The sequence below is a fragment of the Ailuropoda melanoleuca genome, chromosome 8 (assembly GCF_002007445.2).
Source record: "Ailuropoda melanoleuca isolate Jingjing chromosome 8, ASM200744v2, whole genome shotgun sequence".
Lineage (NCBI taxonomy): Eukaryota > Metazoa > Chordata > Mammalia > Carnivora > Ursidae > Ailuropoda > Ailuropoda melanoleuca.
This window is the reverse complement of record NC_048225.1, coordinates 3547061-3564630: the sequence shown is the minus strand read 5'-3', so window position 1 is coordinate 3564630 and position 17570 is coordinate 3547061. Positions and strand designations below refer to the sequence as shown.

Genomic DNA, 17570 nt, shown 5'->3' with positions numbered 1-17570 from the left:
CCAGATCCAGAAAAAATTGAATGAGACTTCGCTCTTCGCCATGAGGAAGGACAAGTCCCAAACTAAATANCATGACTTAGGCATCATAATTTAATAGGATATTTACGTATGTGTCGTAGAGGTCCTCTCGCACCTACCATCTCCAGATCCAGAAAAAATTGAACGAGACTTCGCTCTTCGCCATGAGGAAGGACAAGTCCCAAACTAAATATCTGCCCATTTCTGTGGGAAGGAGACATGTTATTAGGGTTATTTCTGGCCTAGCATCAACCCAAATATGGGACTTAGAATTTTCTCCTTGACTCCCTTTAATCCGACCACAAAAACCAGCCTGCGGCTCATAGCAAAATTTGTAAGCAGGTCGCAGGAAGAGGAATATATCAGACATTCATTACACACCTAACAGTGGAAAATCATTTGTCAAACAGCCCTGTTCTTAGTTTTTTGGGCCACAGGGCTGTACTACCAGCTGATGTAGCTTCAAAATTGGTTTTGCCTGATATATTCAGGGAATTCTGCATTAGATGGTGGTCTTGCTTGCTTGATAATTGAGTTCTTTATGGAACTAAATGTTTTAACTTAAATGTTTTTAACTGAATTTAAACATAAATGTTTTAAAATCACATTACCTAGCTTTATAGCATTTCCTCAGATTGGAGTCCAGATAGGGTATCCCTTTGTCCCGATGGCAGATTTAACATTCTGGTTTTGGCAGAATTATTCCATGGGAAATATAGGAATTTAACTATATAACTATTACTAATATAGAAAGAAAATAATGCAAAACAAAAAGAAGAAATTAAACTATGAGAAATACAACTTTTTAATGTCGTGTCACTTATCGACTCTGAGACTTAAATGAAAGAGATCTTTAGAAGAATGGGTAAAAAAACAAGCCAGCTGGTTTGGGTTATTTAATTACCTTATGACAATTTCTCTAGCTAAATAAATTATTCCATAGCTAGTACAATGACATGTAATAACGTCTCCTCTGATCAGAAAATTCGTCAGATCTTGTTTTTTTAGCCACTCCTTCCAGTGAGACGGACAACGTCATCCTTCAGCCTTCCTTTTTTTTTTTTTTTAAGGGATGGAGAGAGAGAGGGGGAGAGTGATAGAGAAAGAGAGGGGATGGGATGGGAGGGGCCAAGGGAGAAGGAGAGAGAGAATATTCAGCAGATTCTATGCCCTGCACAGAGCCCAACGTGGAGCTTGATCTCATGACCCTGACATCTTGACTTGAGCTGAAATCAAGAGTCGGACACCCAACCGACTGAGCCACCCAGGCACCCCCAGCCTTTGTTTTGACCTATTTACTTAACACACACAGTAGAGACTGTTAACAAGGAAAGATACTGTCTTTCTGCTTCCACTTAATTAATTCGATTCAATTCATTCATTCATTCAACAAATATTTATTAAGCACCTACAATATGCCAGGCACTGTGCTGGGTGCTGGGGATACAACTGTGAACAAGATAGACACAGTCCCTGCCCTCAAGGAGCTTACAGTCTAGAAGTTATACAGACAAGTACACAGGCAAGTACAATACGGTACATGGCAAGTGCTGTGATGGGGAGAAAACGTGGAAAGGGCACCTAACTGGGTCTCGGGGGCAGCGGGTGGTGGGTCGTCATGGAAACCTTCCTAGGGCAGGTACAATTCGATTTGGTACTGAAGGAGGAGTCCAGGTTAGTGAGGGAAAGAGGCAGGGGAAAGGGACAGCCCAAGGAAAGAGTCAATGCAGGGTCCTGCGTGCTGCTCTGGAGGTGTGCGGGCAGGAGGGGGAGGCTGGGTCAGGTGAGAGATGTCATGGGACAGAGAAGTAGGGACCAGGTCTCAGGAGGACTTATTTACTCTGCTCCGGAGCTTGGGACTTTTCCTGAGGGGCCCGTGCATGTGAGCATGTCATCAGACCTGAGCGTTTAGAGGTGGCTCTTCCTGCAGGCCAGAGATCGTCGGGGGATGGAAATCTCCAGGCTGGAAGCAAGGTGGTCGGTCCTTCACCTTCTCCAGCTTTATCCTCCGTGATGTCACAGCCTGTGCTCGCTGCAGCCCATCTAGCGACGCCTCCAACAGTCTACGACACGCAGCGCGTCGGACCCCACTCACCCCTAATGCTCTCCATGGCCTCTCCATCTGTGGGAGCCGAACTCGTCCTTCAAGGCCACACTTCCAAAATCATCCTAACTTGTGCTTTCTGCCAAGGTCTCTACAGAGTGTGATGGTTAGCTGCACCCTAGTACTCATTTATCATTTCGAATGATCTACACCTTCCTTTGAACCACGTTAACTTAATCCATACATAACATAAGGTGGGGTGGGGAAATAAACATGGATATAATTTTCTTCACCATTTCCAGTTAAAAAAACAAGGACAAATTCTTCTTTTTTTTGTCTACTACAAACTACTATTCGTGCCTTCAAGTGATTTAAATGGAACAAGGGGAATGGGGAGAGAAGCCCAAGAGACACATTATTTTATGCAGCAAAATACAGTCAAGTAAGATTTCAACACGCGATTACAGGGTATGTTGCTGTTAATGACAACGGGTCGTTACCCAATTCAAACACGCCATCTGTGACGATTTCACCTGCTCACAACGCAAACATCTGTAAGAGAGGGAAGCTTATTATGCAGAAAGAAGAGCTAGCTACATGTCCCCATACGGCCCCCACTTGACTTCTACAATCCCTCCTACGTAGTCTTATAGTTTCTCAAATACCTTTTAATAACAGTAAGAAACAAACTTTAAGCTGTGTAGATAGTGTAAGAATGTCCGTTGTTTTATTCTTTTTGGTGGGTACAAAAACCACAATTTTGTACACAGAACAAGATTATAAATAAGGTCGATACCATGAGTGACCCGTAGTCTCTTGTGACTCTACATTGCAGACTTGATGATTTCACGGTAACGCTGTCTTTGTTTTTGTGTGTTCCGGGTAGTGAGACAAACGCAATCTGTGGACACCGACTCATGTGACAGAGTGGAGGTTACGGCAACAAGGAGATGACCAACGACTTTTATAAAAAAAAAAGTCTCTAAAGTTTATTACAGTGATGGCATTTATATCAATTATTGCCATGTATTGTTCCCTAAGATGGTTAGAAAAAAGAATTGTGTCGTCCTCTACTGAAGTTACGTCAGTTAAAAAGCAAGCATGTTTCAGTATTTGTTTTCTCCAAAGTAAGTGTAAATACTTCTTTTAAATTATTTTCAAGGATTTACATGAGTGTTGATTATTTTCCGATCACAGTTTTGTGATGTGTTTTCTCAGCCGGAGAGTCTTCCACGGACCACGTGGGTGTGCTGGAGACGCACGTTAGCGTGTTCATTGACTTCTCTAACTAGTTTATCCTTTGCGGTGAAGACAGGCCTTTCTGAGCAAGAACTTCACAGTTTGATGCGCTAACTCGCAAGTCTGATTAGTTTTTAAGTCCATTCGAGTGAAATTTGTTGCTGTTAATACACCCATCCCAGCCCCCCCCACTCCCCAAAAAAACCTAAATTGTGAGTTTTCCTGATATAAAATCTGAGTTTGGGTTTCCGAGCGGAGCTCATGCACGCGTTGCTGCCACGGGACCGGGAGCATCGGGACGCACTGCCCGCTCTGGTCAGGGGCCTGGTCCAGGGCACCTGCTCAGCGCGCCCCGGGGTGCGCTCCCGTCGTTCACCAACACAGTTTGATTAAGGCACTCAATTATGTTTTTGGTTTTTATGGTAGGTCCGATGCAATGACAGCCAATCCTGAACTTTGTCTAATTGTAGTTCCCGTGTGTACAGCCTTGGGGCAGTCGGGTGTCAAAACACGGCCGTTCTCACCTACACTCCCAGTGATGGATAATCTGGCTTTGTTTCTTATGGCTTCAGAAAAGGTCAGCTGGGTGCATGGAAAGGAAACAGAAAGAGCGTGCACTGTTACAATGTTTGTTTCTTCGACAAAAGGCGACACAACAAACACCAAGATATCAATAATTAGACATCTGCATTTTTTCCAATATTCTTTGGGTCGTGTGAAAACTGCTCATTACAGGAAAGGAAAGCTCAACTACAGCGAAGAATAAATCGGTCTAGAGGTTGTGGTCCTACGTGTTTTAGAACTAGTTTTGAATTCGTCAAACTAGGTTTCGTTTGGCCAATCTGGACGGGGCACAGCTTTCCCCTTGCAGCCCTCTACACCCTAGTACTTCTGGTCCTGCTTAAAAATCTCCTCTACGTTTGACAACATTTTTACAGTGTGGGCGTTATCCTTAAAACTGATGAGTTGTCTAAACAAACCACAGAGCATTCATGACAGATCTTCCTGTCTTTGGAACACAGATCTATCCACAGACACCTCCATTCATTCACACCAGGTATAGACATGACCCCGAACAGCACAGTGAGTGACATGAAGTCCATTCGATGCCTATTCTGGAGGCTGGATATTTTCAGAAGCTCTAAGTGTTTAAAGAGGGTGCACTGAGAGGGAGTGTGCTGCAATTCCTCACCAACGCTCACCACTGGGGAACTTCCCAGACCGAGATGTTATGGGATCAGGTCTCCGAAATCCTTATTACATTCCTGTTCTCTGTCACGTTAAGTCAGTAGCAGATAACAATATTACACAGAAGAGAAACAGACAGTCTTATTATGTAAATCTAATTACTGCTTGTTCATTGCCTTCACATTTTTTCTAGTAACTGAATTTTAATGTTAACTCAAGAGGAAAATAAGGCAAATGAGATATTGCCCAAGTTTGTTACGGCTTAGATCATTTATTTCTCGTAACTCATATCTTAATTCCCTGTTGTGAATTTAAGTTTAACTAATTCTTTAGGAATTCCATCCCTATACTTATTCTGCTCTGGAAGTATTAGAATAACTGTATACTAAATAATGAAACTAGTGATGGGAGTAGAAAATAGTATAATGTAAAGGTTCAGAGATCAGATACCCTGATAAAGTCAAAATGCTAGTTAATGACTCAACTATGATAAAAACCAAGGTCATTATCATAGTTCTTTAGCGAATAGTCTCAGAAATCAGAAGTCAGGATACAATCTCTACAGAAACTATTCATTGCTAAATTAAAATGAACCAAGACCATAGCTTGAATTTGTTTCCTCAGATTCGTTTTCAACATTTAACATTAAATAGATAATTATTTTTTAAAATCTACTGGTTTAGTTTAGTTTTTTGTTTTTTTTTTTTTGATGAAGAAATACAATAAAAGCACTGTAATTTTTGGAAGGGATTTTTTTTCAGAAGGCTCTTGCTCTAAAATTTACTTTTGCTTCCTTTTTTTTCCTTGATTCGCTTTGCAAAGAAAGGAAACACCCCAAACAGGAATCGTGCGCTCTCAAGTAATCTTTCCTTCTCTATAGATGAATGCAACTGAGTGTAATAGTTAATAAATCGTTGATAACTCCTTATTTTCTCTTTACATCTTAGCATTTTTCATCCTTAGTGTTATTAATTCTTATACTTATAACTCCTGCTTCTTCCATAAAATGTCATTTCTATTCAGCTTGCTGTGAACCCACTGAGGCTGCTCAAATTGAAAAACTTTTAAAATAAATTTACACGTGGCCTAGGTTTGTTTGGATCATTGAGGCTAAAGGCTATGACCTTAACTCCACATGTTACCATGAGGGATGATCATTTTTAGAGTAAATATTTTCTACATTGAAGGTTTCAGGTTTTGTTTTTGGGATTCTAGGACAATATTACTTAGATTAACAAAAAATTGGGTAATTGAAACATGAGAGGCTATGGACTCTGAGAAACAAACTGAGGGCCTCAGAGAGGAGGGGTGTGGGGGAATGGGATAGGCCGGTGATGGGTAGTAAGGAGGGCACGTATTGCATGGTGCCCTGGATGTTATACGCAACTAATGAATCATCAAACTTTACATCGGAAACCGGGGATGTACTGTATGGTGACTAATATAATAAAAAATCATTTAAAAAAATTGGGTAATTGAGGCCAAAGGAGTTTTTGAAAGGAAAAAGCCATTTCATATGCCAGTACGGTTAACAGCTGCCAAGTCTTCTTAGGTGTAAACCATTTCATTTACCCTGAATGCCATTAAGTCTTTTTAAAAGTCATGGATTGGAATGCTTTGTTTTTATTTGAAATTATTGTCTTAGAAGTTTACCTCCAACTGTAGAGGCAATCTGTGTGATACGTTGTAATGCCAGGTTCTGACTCCAAAAACATTATTACACGTCAACTGTCTGCACATAGCCTGGGATTTTATATCTCTTTAGCAATCTCCCAGATTTTGGTAATGAACCGGCATCCATGAGCGTTTCTAGAATTTTCTCATATTCTTTTTCTTTTCTTTGCAACCTTACCCTTGGACCTTGCTGATGGTTGGAATGCTTTCGCTATGCCAAAGAAAAATCAGTTTGTAAAAAAAAAACCCCAAAACCAAAAACCAAACAAAAACAAAAACAGCCTTTTTTAAAGACAAAAAATTAATTCCAGAATAAAATCCAAATAATTGACTCTGAAAAGTTGTCACATACTGGTTTTTCTGTTTGGGAAAATCTCTCCTCAATCATATAATTATTAAGATAGCAGCATTTCTATAATGGTCAAGAGACCTTGACAGTTTCCTTGTTTGTTGTTTTGCTATCAGAAGACATGTTCAAAACATTCTGATCTGAGTGAACGGAGGGTCTTATTCTTAATTATTTTACACAAAATTGGGAAAGAACCATTTGGGGTTCATCTATGTATAGTTACACTCAGTCATCCACTGATTTCTAGATTGTGGATAAAAGCAACTAGATTTTGGTAAAAGGGAATGGCTTTTGTTCTTTGTTTTAAGATATGAACGAAGTGTTTCAATAGCTTTTATATCAATAAATATCAAAAACAAGCTTATTTACCTGGCATAACCTCAGATGTATATCTTATGAAAATTATATTGGGTTTTCAACTCTCAGGTTTATCAAGCACTGAATGTCTCCTGTGGGTTCAGAGGCTCATTCATCATTGTAACCAGAGTGAGCAGCCTGTTCAGTTGACTATTATATATAATTTTAGAAAATGGGTCTTAGAGACCTGATTTTAGGAAGAACAATAACAAATGCTTTCAGATCTTATTTTAAATACACTTTCTATTCACTCAAGAAAAAAGTAGTAGACACTTAAGATTCTTAAAAAGTTTCCTTCATTTCCTACATTTCACTAAATATTTATGATGTTTTATTGGGACACAGTGAGAGGATGTGAGTAAGCGGGTCTGCTTGGGCCTACTTAAAAATGATTGAAAAGGAAAAAAAAAAAGAAGGCCATAATAATTCACTGCAATTTTTATCTTTTCCTGTGTCCTCCTAAAGAACATAGACGTTGCTGACATCTTTGACGGAGAAACTGCCGTCTTGCCTAAAATGCACATCCTTCTTAGAGACACCTTGAAGGTGAAAGTTGATATTCATCTACTAAATATGAATTGGAGTCAATATTCTGACAATCACGCCTACCTAAAGGTGTGGCTCAAGGTACTGTGAGATGAGCAAACAGCAGGGTTTCACTCTTAAAAAATATAGAATGATGGTTAATGCAAAACAGAATAGGAGCTTAAATTTTCTGAGCACTTACTATGTGCTTGGAGCTGTTTCTCAGAAAATACATAATCACATCAAAGTGGGCAACTGTCTAAGCTTTGATCACTTGGAATGGTTTTATGCTGATTTTGTGAGCAATTCTCCTAAAATTGGGTTGTTCCACGGAGATTAGCCTGATGCATCTGCTGGGAAACCCAGAACTAATTTCCATTTTCTCCCAAATTTCGGGTAGGATCTACTGTTTTAGACCATTTTGCAGAGCAATCCTGGAGGTTTGTTTTTGTCTTTCTGACCCTTTCAATGCAGATATCTATTGGCAACATAAAGTTTAGACAGTGCATCCGCAGCCAAAGAAAACCGAACCACTTTGCACTGCAGTTTTTCAAGAATAGAAAAGCTCTAGTCAGAAGCAAGCAGTATCACCACTAGACAGACAGGGCACAACACTGCAATTACAGGACGCATCACGCACTCACTGTAGCAGCCCTAAGTCCTACCCCTAAATTTTAATACTTTCGGTTCCATATACGTTGTAACCTTCTCTATAGGTTGCTAAATTCTGGGTACTCTGCGAGGAAGTTGGGTTAAAAGTCTGTGCACTCTTTGCCACCTTCATTCTCTTCGCCTCTGCCCTGGACTTGTAACAGAACTCTATCAGAGCCACCAGCATGGCCAAGCCCAAGCCGCCAACCAGAATGTAGAAGACGCCGGCTACGTTGCTCAGGCTCAGGGCGCTCGTCTTGTCCTGGGGGAGACAAAGACACTTCCGTTAACCGCGGAAATGTCACATCCAGAAGGCAAAAGAACACACGAAATCCAAACAGCTAATTAAAGCAAATGCCTAATTTAACCTGAAATTATTTACATGTATAAATCACTGATGGAGCTTTACGGATTTAAGCATAAAGCTTACAGCTCTCAGGAGAAGTGAAATGATGATGATTACTGATAAAACTGCGTGTAATTACATTCAATAAAATTTGTAACGTTTTATCATTATTAAATATGCAGTGAAAACCACTATACCTAGCCGTATGAAAGCATTTATATATTTACACAGGGTGGCAGAAGTGGGCTTATTATTAAGTTTGAAAATGGCATCTTTAAAACCCAATTACACAGGAAGGGGGTATCTTTTGGCTTTCTTGCCATTACATATACTTTAATGTTTGAATTTCTCTTGTATAAATCTCACTTCACATTTCCTACTTAAGGAACTAAGTTTTGCTGTTGGTGAGTTTTTTTTTTTTTTTTAGCTAACAGTTTCACATTTTCTTCACTGTTGCTTCACCAGAGATACGTAAATAATGTGGTAGGGTACACATTATTTGTTCTTGCAGGCACATATGTATGGGAAATCTTCTGGAAAGTGTCAATTTTACATATTATTTAGGAATAATTATGTATGCATCGCATTTAGGTAACTTTTTAAAAAATAACTTAAAAATATATAAATTACCATGGTTAATTGAGACATAAATTATTTTTGTAGGAATAAATTTATGACTATTTTTATTGATTTAAAAATAAGATTCCATTCCCACTTAAAAATACTTAGTTAAGACATACTATTCTCCAGATAAATTCCAAATAAATTTGGAAATAGTCAAGCATATGATTGGAAGATACTAAAACTGAAACAAGATTTCAGAATTTTCTCATAAATTGGAAATGCGTATATTACATAACATGACTGGAGAAAGTATTTGGGGCAGACTCCCTGCAGGATGCCCTGTGGCCGTCAGCTTCCCGGCTGTAGGTTTTGTGCAAAATGTGATTCAGACACTTAAATAGTTTTATTAGGAGAGTATTTAATTCAAAAGATGTACTATGTACACTGTCCAGTTAGTCATGATTTTAGTTGATTGGGCCAAAATTTAGGGTCACCTCATTTTTAAAATCATCGCTCATTAAATATTTATGCTTCTCTGGCTTGGCATAGGGATTTAAAATAAATATTTCATTAATTGGCCAAGTTTGTCTCATTCCACTCTGGTTCAAAGGCAGGAAAAAACTGATTAAAAGGCAGGGATAAGCCCTGAAAAGGTATCAAGTGACATTACTTCGTCTCTTTCTTCAATGAATGGAGGCTCTCCTATTTAAGCCATTTACTTGTTTCATGTCTTAGAATAACTAATATTTTTTTTCTTTTAAAGAAGATAAAAAAAATAAAAGATTTCAAGAATCCTCAACTATGGCTTTTGGGCACTCGTTACATTCTATTAGTTTGCGCAGGTAATTAGATTCACTGATACGTTGTTACATTTTTTTCCTTTAGAATAGAAACATAACCATTTATAACACTGCTTTTATTTGTACTCAGTGGAATCAGGTCTCTAGATCTCTGCATTGCACTAACAAGAATTCATGAATGAGAGATCTTAACTTGAGGATATGATTCAGAAATGCTGATTTATTAAAAGCATTTCAGTAGAACCCAGTCGGAAAGTCCACTGCGCACCTGTCAGCACAGAACCATAACCGGGCCTCTTCAAACTAAAGTGGAATGCTTGGCGACATAGTGATAGAAGACTGAACTTCCAAACACGATAGGCTGAATAATTAAAATCCTTCTCTGGATGGCTACCACACAATTTCCCACTTCCTGTTTTGAGGATGCATCGCTTCCTGAAATAATAGGTTTCGTGGCCTTTGCCTCCGAAACAAATGAAACCCTCACCCAGAAGCACTACTCGTATTAGTGGTACGTGAGTCTGAGGATCACAGAAGGAATTTTATTACTGTATTTACTTTTGCAGTTAGCTTGAGTTTTAACCCAAGCCTGACCAGTGGGGGAACGGGCTGCCATTATCTGAGAAGGCATGAGCTAAGCTGGGCGGGTGAGTGGGTCGGTGCACTGTGACAACCGCTCGCGGCTACGGCTCTGTGAGCACAAGGGGAGGCCCCGGAGTGCGACGACTGACCTTGCTTCCAGAGTCCTTGGGTCCACATTCACCTTTATCGTACCACCACTTGTTTTTCAGCTTGTCTAAGACGCCTGCCTCACTGAGTTTCAAAACGGCAAGGTTTACAGGAGTTCTTCACGTGGAAAATAACATAAATAACATTATATATGTTATTTTATGTTATTCAAGTCAAACTACATTAGAATCGCATGGCAAAGTGACGGAGCAGAGGCCACAGGAGGCGCTATGTCTCGTGAGGGAGGCCCAGGTGCAGAACCAGACATACGGCTGGGGCCTGCTCCATCGCTTTAGGTAACAGGTGCATACTGCTAGGGAGAAGTCGTTAATAAAATGTATGCAATTACTGTGAACCCAAAACTATTGGCCTGGGTGGCGTTGCTGGAGCATTTACGATGTTCCCAGCACAATGGTGGGAGTCCTTTGGGATCCGCAAGCTCCTTGTGTTCCCCCCACTTTTGAAATGAATGGGAGTGGCTGCAGATGGACAGACTGACATGCACAGAAGCTGGCGGGGACTGGCTTGGGCTCTCCCCTAGACTGTGATTCAGTTGTTGGAATTTACTCTATGCTATAAAAGTATGTCTACACTGGCTGCTTAACCGTGCTCATCCAGGACTAACGGAAAGAGAAAGAGGGTGCAGGCATTACTGACAAAGGGTCCAGGAAGGTCCTTAGCAGACAAATACGTGAATCATGAAAGTCTAAGCCCATGCTAACACTCCCCTTCTGAATGGCAGTATTTAACCTAAATAATATCTATCTCGAGTCTCTCACATTAATATGCTGTGCATACAAAGGGAAGTGACCATAATGTACTCCACGGACGCTTCCCAGCAGGTACAGGACAGGCTTGGGGAACAGAGATTTTTTAGGAAAAAACACCCTTCCTAAAAGGCCCACTTTTCTTTTCTACCGTATTTGAGTCCTTTAGTATTTGGTGTTATATAAGGAGTCTCAAGGAGGAAAAGGCCAGTCATCACTCAGTCTCAGTATTCCGAGGAATCTAAGAAAGCCCCAGTTTTCATTCCCATGTTACCGCCTGTGTGTGTATAAAAAAGAAGTCCGAGATGATGGGTGGGGAGCAGTAACTCCTGACATCTCTTGTCGCTACTGTTTCTGGGCTTGGTTTCTGTTTCTTTTTGCTTTTACAAACATTTGGAGAGACACTCATTGAATTTCTCTTGACATTTCTAAGGCTGCCACAGTCATTTTGTCTGGCTCTGTCTCCCAATGCCTCACTGCTTCTAGGAAATATTGAGTGCATTTAGAGAGACAAAGCATGCATTGATCTAATTGCCAGGGGATTAATTCCATAAACTTATCTGCACAACCAGGTAATGCAGTAGTAATGATGTTGATAATGCTAGTTAACACTGACGGAACCCTTCCTAGGTACAGGGAGCTGTTGGAAGCATTTTATGTGTTTGGGTACTATGATCACCTGCATTTTACAAATGAGGAAACCAAGGCATGGAGAGATTAAATCATCTAGCCACACAGCTAGGAAGCAGCTGAATCAGGGTTTATAAGTCTGACTTCATAGCTTGTGCAGTTAAAAACATTCACAACGCAAGACTCAGGAAACGGAGGTTCTGGTTAATTGAGTTTTCTGATTAACTGTTAAGCCAAAACTCTTTTTAAGTTGTTGTTGTACTGTCAGGTCTGAAAAAAGTTTCTAAGATATAAATTTTTCTTTTTAACTGTTTTCTCAATATGATTTAATTAGAAGTAACATGCATTTGGCACATTTTTAGAAAATTACATTGTATTTTGGAACAAAATCTGAGCATGATTTAACACTTTCTACTAAACGCTGAGTTTGGGGGTGGGGCAGGAAGAAGATTTTGGTTAACTGGGGTGCTTGGTGAATCAGGCCCCAATGTAGGTTTTACTATCTATAACCTCAACCCCCATTCATGAGGTGATTATTGCAAAACCTCACCCCAGGCTGGCTGGTGAGTTGGGGACTCCCCGGGGACAGAAGCCGTACCTCGTTCACCTTTGTAAAACGGTATTTACCAGCGTATCTGACGCAGAGTAGGCTCTCTGCAAAGTTGCTATATTTAAATTATTTTGAATCCAGAGCAAGCTTTTTCGTTTGATACTCTAAGTTTTGAGGTCCCCAGACTGCTCACCAAAGCCTTTTTAACACCTGCATAGGTGTATTCTATGAACCTACGCTGCACTTCTTGAATGGGGTACTCTGGGAGGAGGACTTCATGCTGAAAAGGGGAGGAAAAAGAAAGCAGACTTTCCTTCCAGTTTCTTCTAGAAGGGGTGTCCTTAAGGTCCTACTTTCCCCTTCTCCCTTCGCTTCCCCCCTTGCCTCTTTGTTCCTTCAGCTAATCAATGCAGGAGCCTGGTTTTATGAGTAGATTGGAATTTTGAATTTAAGATATTTATTAGAAGCCAAACTTAATGGTCAACTAGTGGAATACCAGGCACTGAGAAAGGAATTCATTATCGGGAGATCTCTGGCTTTTGTTTGCCACTTTTTTTTTCTGTTTATGAATTCATATTTTTAGTAATAATCCCTTCACTCTTGCGTTGGCTTCTATGGCTATGGTGAAGGGGAGCAGACCACTTGTGATGTACTTTAAAGTCAGGAATGGGCTACAGTCTTCAAAGGGCTAAATTAAAAATGGGTATCATGTGATCTACTATAATTCCTAAGGAAGGCATTATTTGGTAATCACATTTACAAAATGATTTTTATATGAATATCCACATTCGTGAATGTGCCTCAAATAGAGGAGAATAAGGTAGAATAAGGTATCAAACAGAAAAAAATCAATAACTTTATACATCATTAATGATTACAGGCATTGCCAAAATTTCCAGCTAGAACCAGGATTAAATAACTCATGTTAAAAACTGGCATAAAATTCTGTGTATGGTTTGTGCTCAGACTAAACTATATCAGATTCATCAGAGAGGAAAATGAGTTTTAGACATTGTAATGATATTTTTAAATTGGTTCATTGCCAATTAATGCTCTTCTATTACTTTATTCACAAGAAGTATGAATTTCTTAGGATCATTAAAAAAACCACATTGCACTAATAATAACATTATTAAAGTAGTAAATTTTCAAAAAAATGGATTTGCAGCCCCCAAATCCTGCCTTTCTGCTTTATTATTATCATTATTTCTTAAGAGGTAGAGCCCTTTGTATTTCTTTCCTTAAATTTTTACACTTCAGCCTGAAACCTGATGGTTGAGAGCAGCTGGGGTCAGAACTTCATGCTCTGGGAATGGCTACCAGGTGAGTGGGGATGCTCATTATTTTGTAGCCATGGGCTGTGACCGGAAACTTCCACAGTGACTCTAGTTCAACTGTTGGGTCTACTAAATCACAAGCTCCTTGAGAGGAAAGAAAATCCTCTTTTCCCCACAAATAAGGCACATGGCCAGAAATTTAAAATTTGCTGCTGAATGGAAGGCTGGGGATGTCCCCTGGGGTTATAATCCTGTGAACGGCAGGTGGGTCACCTGTCTCCTCAAAGGAACCCATTCATGGGGGTGTTGAGCTTTCCATGGTTTTCCACCTTCATTAGCTGAATCACCACCAGAAAAGTGAGTTCTCTCCACCAAGAGTCTGTATTTGAAAGTCAGACAACATGAGATGCTGGGGCGGGCCTCTCAATGAGCGCATCCCCACTACACGGAATTGGCGTCATTTAACTTCTCTTCCGCTTTGGTCTGACACGCAGCAAAGGCAGGCGACTCTGAAAAGAAAGCCAGTCACCCGCAGAAGGCACAAACCAAAAATGACACGGTGACTGCCTCCTGGTGCTCTACTCTGCCCTAGGTTAGCTCAGGGCATTAAAACACTGCCTTTTATGACAAATTCAGAGGAGGGCATTAATAACATTTAGATTGTAACCACCTATTCGCTTGGTGCTACATGTTACATCAATACACAACCTACCAGGAATGGTTTTTAGCACAAAAACGAAACACACTGTGATATCTTTTGGGGGGAATATTTTACATTGACTTTATAACATTTCATTATGATTTGAAGTAACGTTTTAGAATATATCACTTTGTAGTTCATGTTCAGTGACAGTAAGTTACCGCGTACCTATGGGGACAACAGCTTGACTTTTGAGAACTACAAGGTTAGAGTCACATATATTTTTTGACAACACTCATTTATTTAGTGTCCACGTGTACCAAACCAAATCTGTGGGATACAAACAGATTAAAATCCAACTGAGCGGCCCAACCCCTTAGTGAAACAGACTGACGTGACTTTCGTTAAATAGATTTTTCCATTATGTGTACGTTTCTGCTCTGCTTATTTTTCTCTGAAAAGTTGTTTTAATGGACACTAAAATAGGACTTTGTTATTCATTTTTGTGGAAAGTTTTATTTGTTAAGCAGTGTTGTACTTCTCTTACATTGGTGATAAAAATAAACACTGGCAAGCACAATTTTTCTAATGGACTAGAAAATCTTTGCTTTTCTTTGGTGCTATTACAGCATGTTTTCTTATATTTGTAATTTGCATGGAAAAATAGATTAGTGTAAATTTAAAGAATTTTCTCTGCATATAAATATGCATTTTTTAACTTAGGTTTTTGTGGAAACTGTCAGAACATTCCAGGCAAGTTAGGGCACCAAAAGAAAATCCAGGCAGCATATTCCTGCCTATGGATTGCTTAACTCTATAGACAGTGAAGAAGGATTCTGGGACATGAGTTGATTATTTCCATTAATTGTATATCTTTGTTTCCTTTAGAAACTACTTAGAAAGAAAAAACCCACATTATTTTATGAAGCTGGAAATATGACATGGATATAGTGAGCACAGAGCTGAATGGGTCTTGTTTTTGGAGCTGATCATTTTGTGATCTGATCCATTTACGGAAGGCAAAAAACGTCTAGACTATCTTTATTATTTAACTTGATATTTAGCGGAAGCATGAGGGTTCTGGGTGGAGACATGGCTTTCTGGAAGGTATTCTAGACAGGTTCAGGCGGAGTCCAGTCATTGCTGTTACTCAAAAACACTTTGTAGACCGTCTCGCCATGCCTGGGCGACCAAAGGAGACAGACTTCCCCTGGTGTCCGCCCTCCTTGCATCACTAAACTGCCCTTTCAGAAGCTTGGATCCCTTCCTGCTTTCTACAACGGGGTTCGTAGGACTAAAAGGTCTGACCCACGATGTCTTCAAAGCCACAGAGGTGCAGGGACTGTTGTAATGAGGTCTGTTTGTGTGTCCCCAGATTGGTTAGCAGATGCAAATATTTTTGCTTTGACAGTAATTGCATACTTGGGTTTCGAAGGGACTGGACTGGCACTTCCGGTGTTGATGGGGGGGTCCAAGCTGCGTCTCCCAGCAGATGCACCTATTACTATACATACTGTTTACCCGCTTTTGGTGACATTGAGGCTGACCTTGGAGTCACCTCCCCCGCTGCCACATTCTCCTTTGTCGTACCACCATTTGTTTTTCAATTTGTCCAAGAGGCCTTGTTCATTCAGTTTTAAAACTGCGAGGTTAACAGCATTTCTTGAAACGATAAAACATATTTTGTAAGAAACTGCACAGCTGTTAAGATGTTAGAAGGAATGAGGACTTAAGCTCTTTATAAGCTTCTCCCAGGCGCTAAATAAACCTCTCATTTTGCGGTCCTGCAGCCCCTTCCACCAGAGTCCAAACCAAAGGCAATGGTGACTAATTTCAAAGGGTGTGAAACATGTGGTATGTGGCGCTGTTCACTCTCAGAGTTCATTTACTGGCAATTAACGGATGCTGATATCAACCAATGACATGGATTTTTTTTTTTCTTCTGCAAAATAGCAATAAACTTGCATTTACTACTAATTGAGGAAGATTTGTGCATGGAGATCCTTTGCCTCTAAGAAAGTCAACAGCCGAAAAGAGACCGAAATGAAAATGCATTCTCAGAAGGAAACACGGAACGGCATTCATTCATTTTTGTGAACTGATTTCCTGACAACAAAGACTATGGCTTAACTGTGATTCCCTTTATTGTCTGTGGGAGTTGAGCTCGTTCATTTGTTTGATTTCATTGCTCTCAGGATCTAGGATTAGCACGTTTGGTTCAGTTTCCTGCGCTAGAAGTCTCAGGATAGTCAAGAAAAAGAGTAGCTGCCCTCAGGGAAAAGTTCTTCTATGTGAATTTGGTGTTGATTCTTGAAGGCTTTGGATGCTGTTTAGAATCTAACCAGGATGGAGAGGCCAATGCGACCGTTGAAATTAATTAAACCCCAGGAAGCCGTGCTGCATGGATGGGGACTTTGCAGACAAAGAGTCAAGATTCGATTGCCTCCATGTGTAACTCTAGCGGGTAATAAGGGAGCCAGATTCCAACGAATGTCTAAAAGCATTAACAATGTGTCATGGGCTTTTGCCTGCCAGGTATTTGGTTTCTTAGTTGCTTTCAAGTTACAGTTATTAAATGAGCCCTTATCTCTTTCAAGAGGTATTCCCAGCATTTCATGAAGTTTCTGTTAAAGCTAGGGAGTGGCTTCTATACGGAGAATTTGGGCTGTGCTATCGCAGTTGATAAATACTGAGTCTGCTGATTACTTAATGCCAAATGAATTATAAATAAAACAAAACAACCCCAAATTAACGAATAGCACTTGAAAACTGATTTGCAAGTGAAACAGTTGTTGACTAGTAAAAAGTGTTACATATTTCGCCACCAATCAGCCTATTGAAGTGCTTATTTTCTTAAAACGTGTTTATCATATTTCACGTAAACAATGTTCATTTTCCAGTGTTGTGATAGTCTGATCCACTTGGAGAATAAACATTTCCCACAAGAAAACCATATACTTTGAGACTATTAACTCTTCTTGAGCGTTACACTGCCATTTACGGAATGCTAATTAAATAATCAGAGGTTCCCACCTTCCCAAGGGCAACATTAGTGGTCTAAAATAATGAATATACTTCCTAAAGTGAACAATATCAGGTGGTTGGTTTAATCACCAAAAGGACCAGACCGAAATGCAAGAATTAATGAATATTCAGTGAAGAGAGACCTACTTAAAAAAAAGTGCTGTTGGGAGACAGTTGTTTTAATTTATTTTGTGTCCA

At 39.9% G+C, this 17570-nt stretch overlaps 1 protein-coding gene across 8 annotated transcripts in view; it reads right to left on the bottom strand.

Moving 5' to 3' along the window:
- Positions 1–2767: 2767 nt before the first annotated feature.
- GRIA4 (glutamate ionotropic receptor AMPA type subunit 4) overlaps positions 2768–17570 on the bottom strand; it is a 368862-nt gene continuing 354059 nt past the window's right edge. For 3 of the 8 annotated variants that reach the window (XM_034665671.1, XM_034665669.1, XM_034665676.1), the window contains exons 15-17: positions 10487–10601; positions 8173–8307; positions 2768–3883 (exon numbers count right to left, since the gene is read on the bottom strand). In XM_034665671.1, coding sequence (XP_034521562.1) covers positions 3719–3883; positions 8173–8307; positions 10487–10601 — 415 coding nt within the window. In that variant the 3' untranslated portion in view covers positions 2768–3718. Of the gene's footprint in view, positions 3884–8059; positions 8308–10486; positions 10602–15895; positions 16011–17570 lie in introns of those variants that run through there. The other 5 variants (XM_034665670.1, XM_034665672.1, XM_034665673.1 and 2 more) reach the window with 5 other exon arrangements.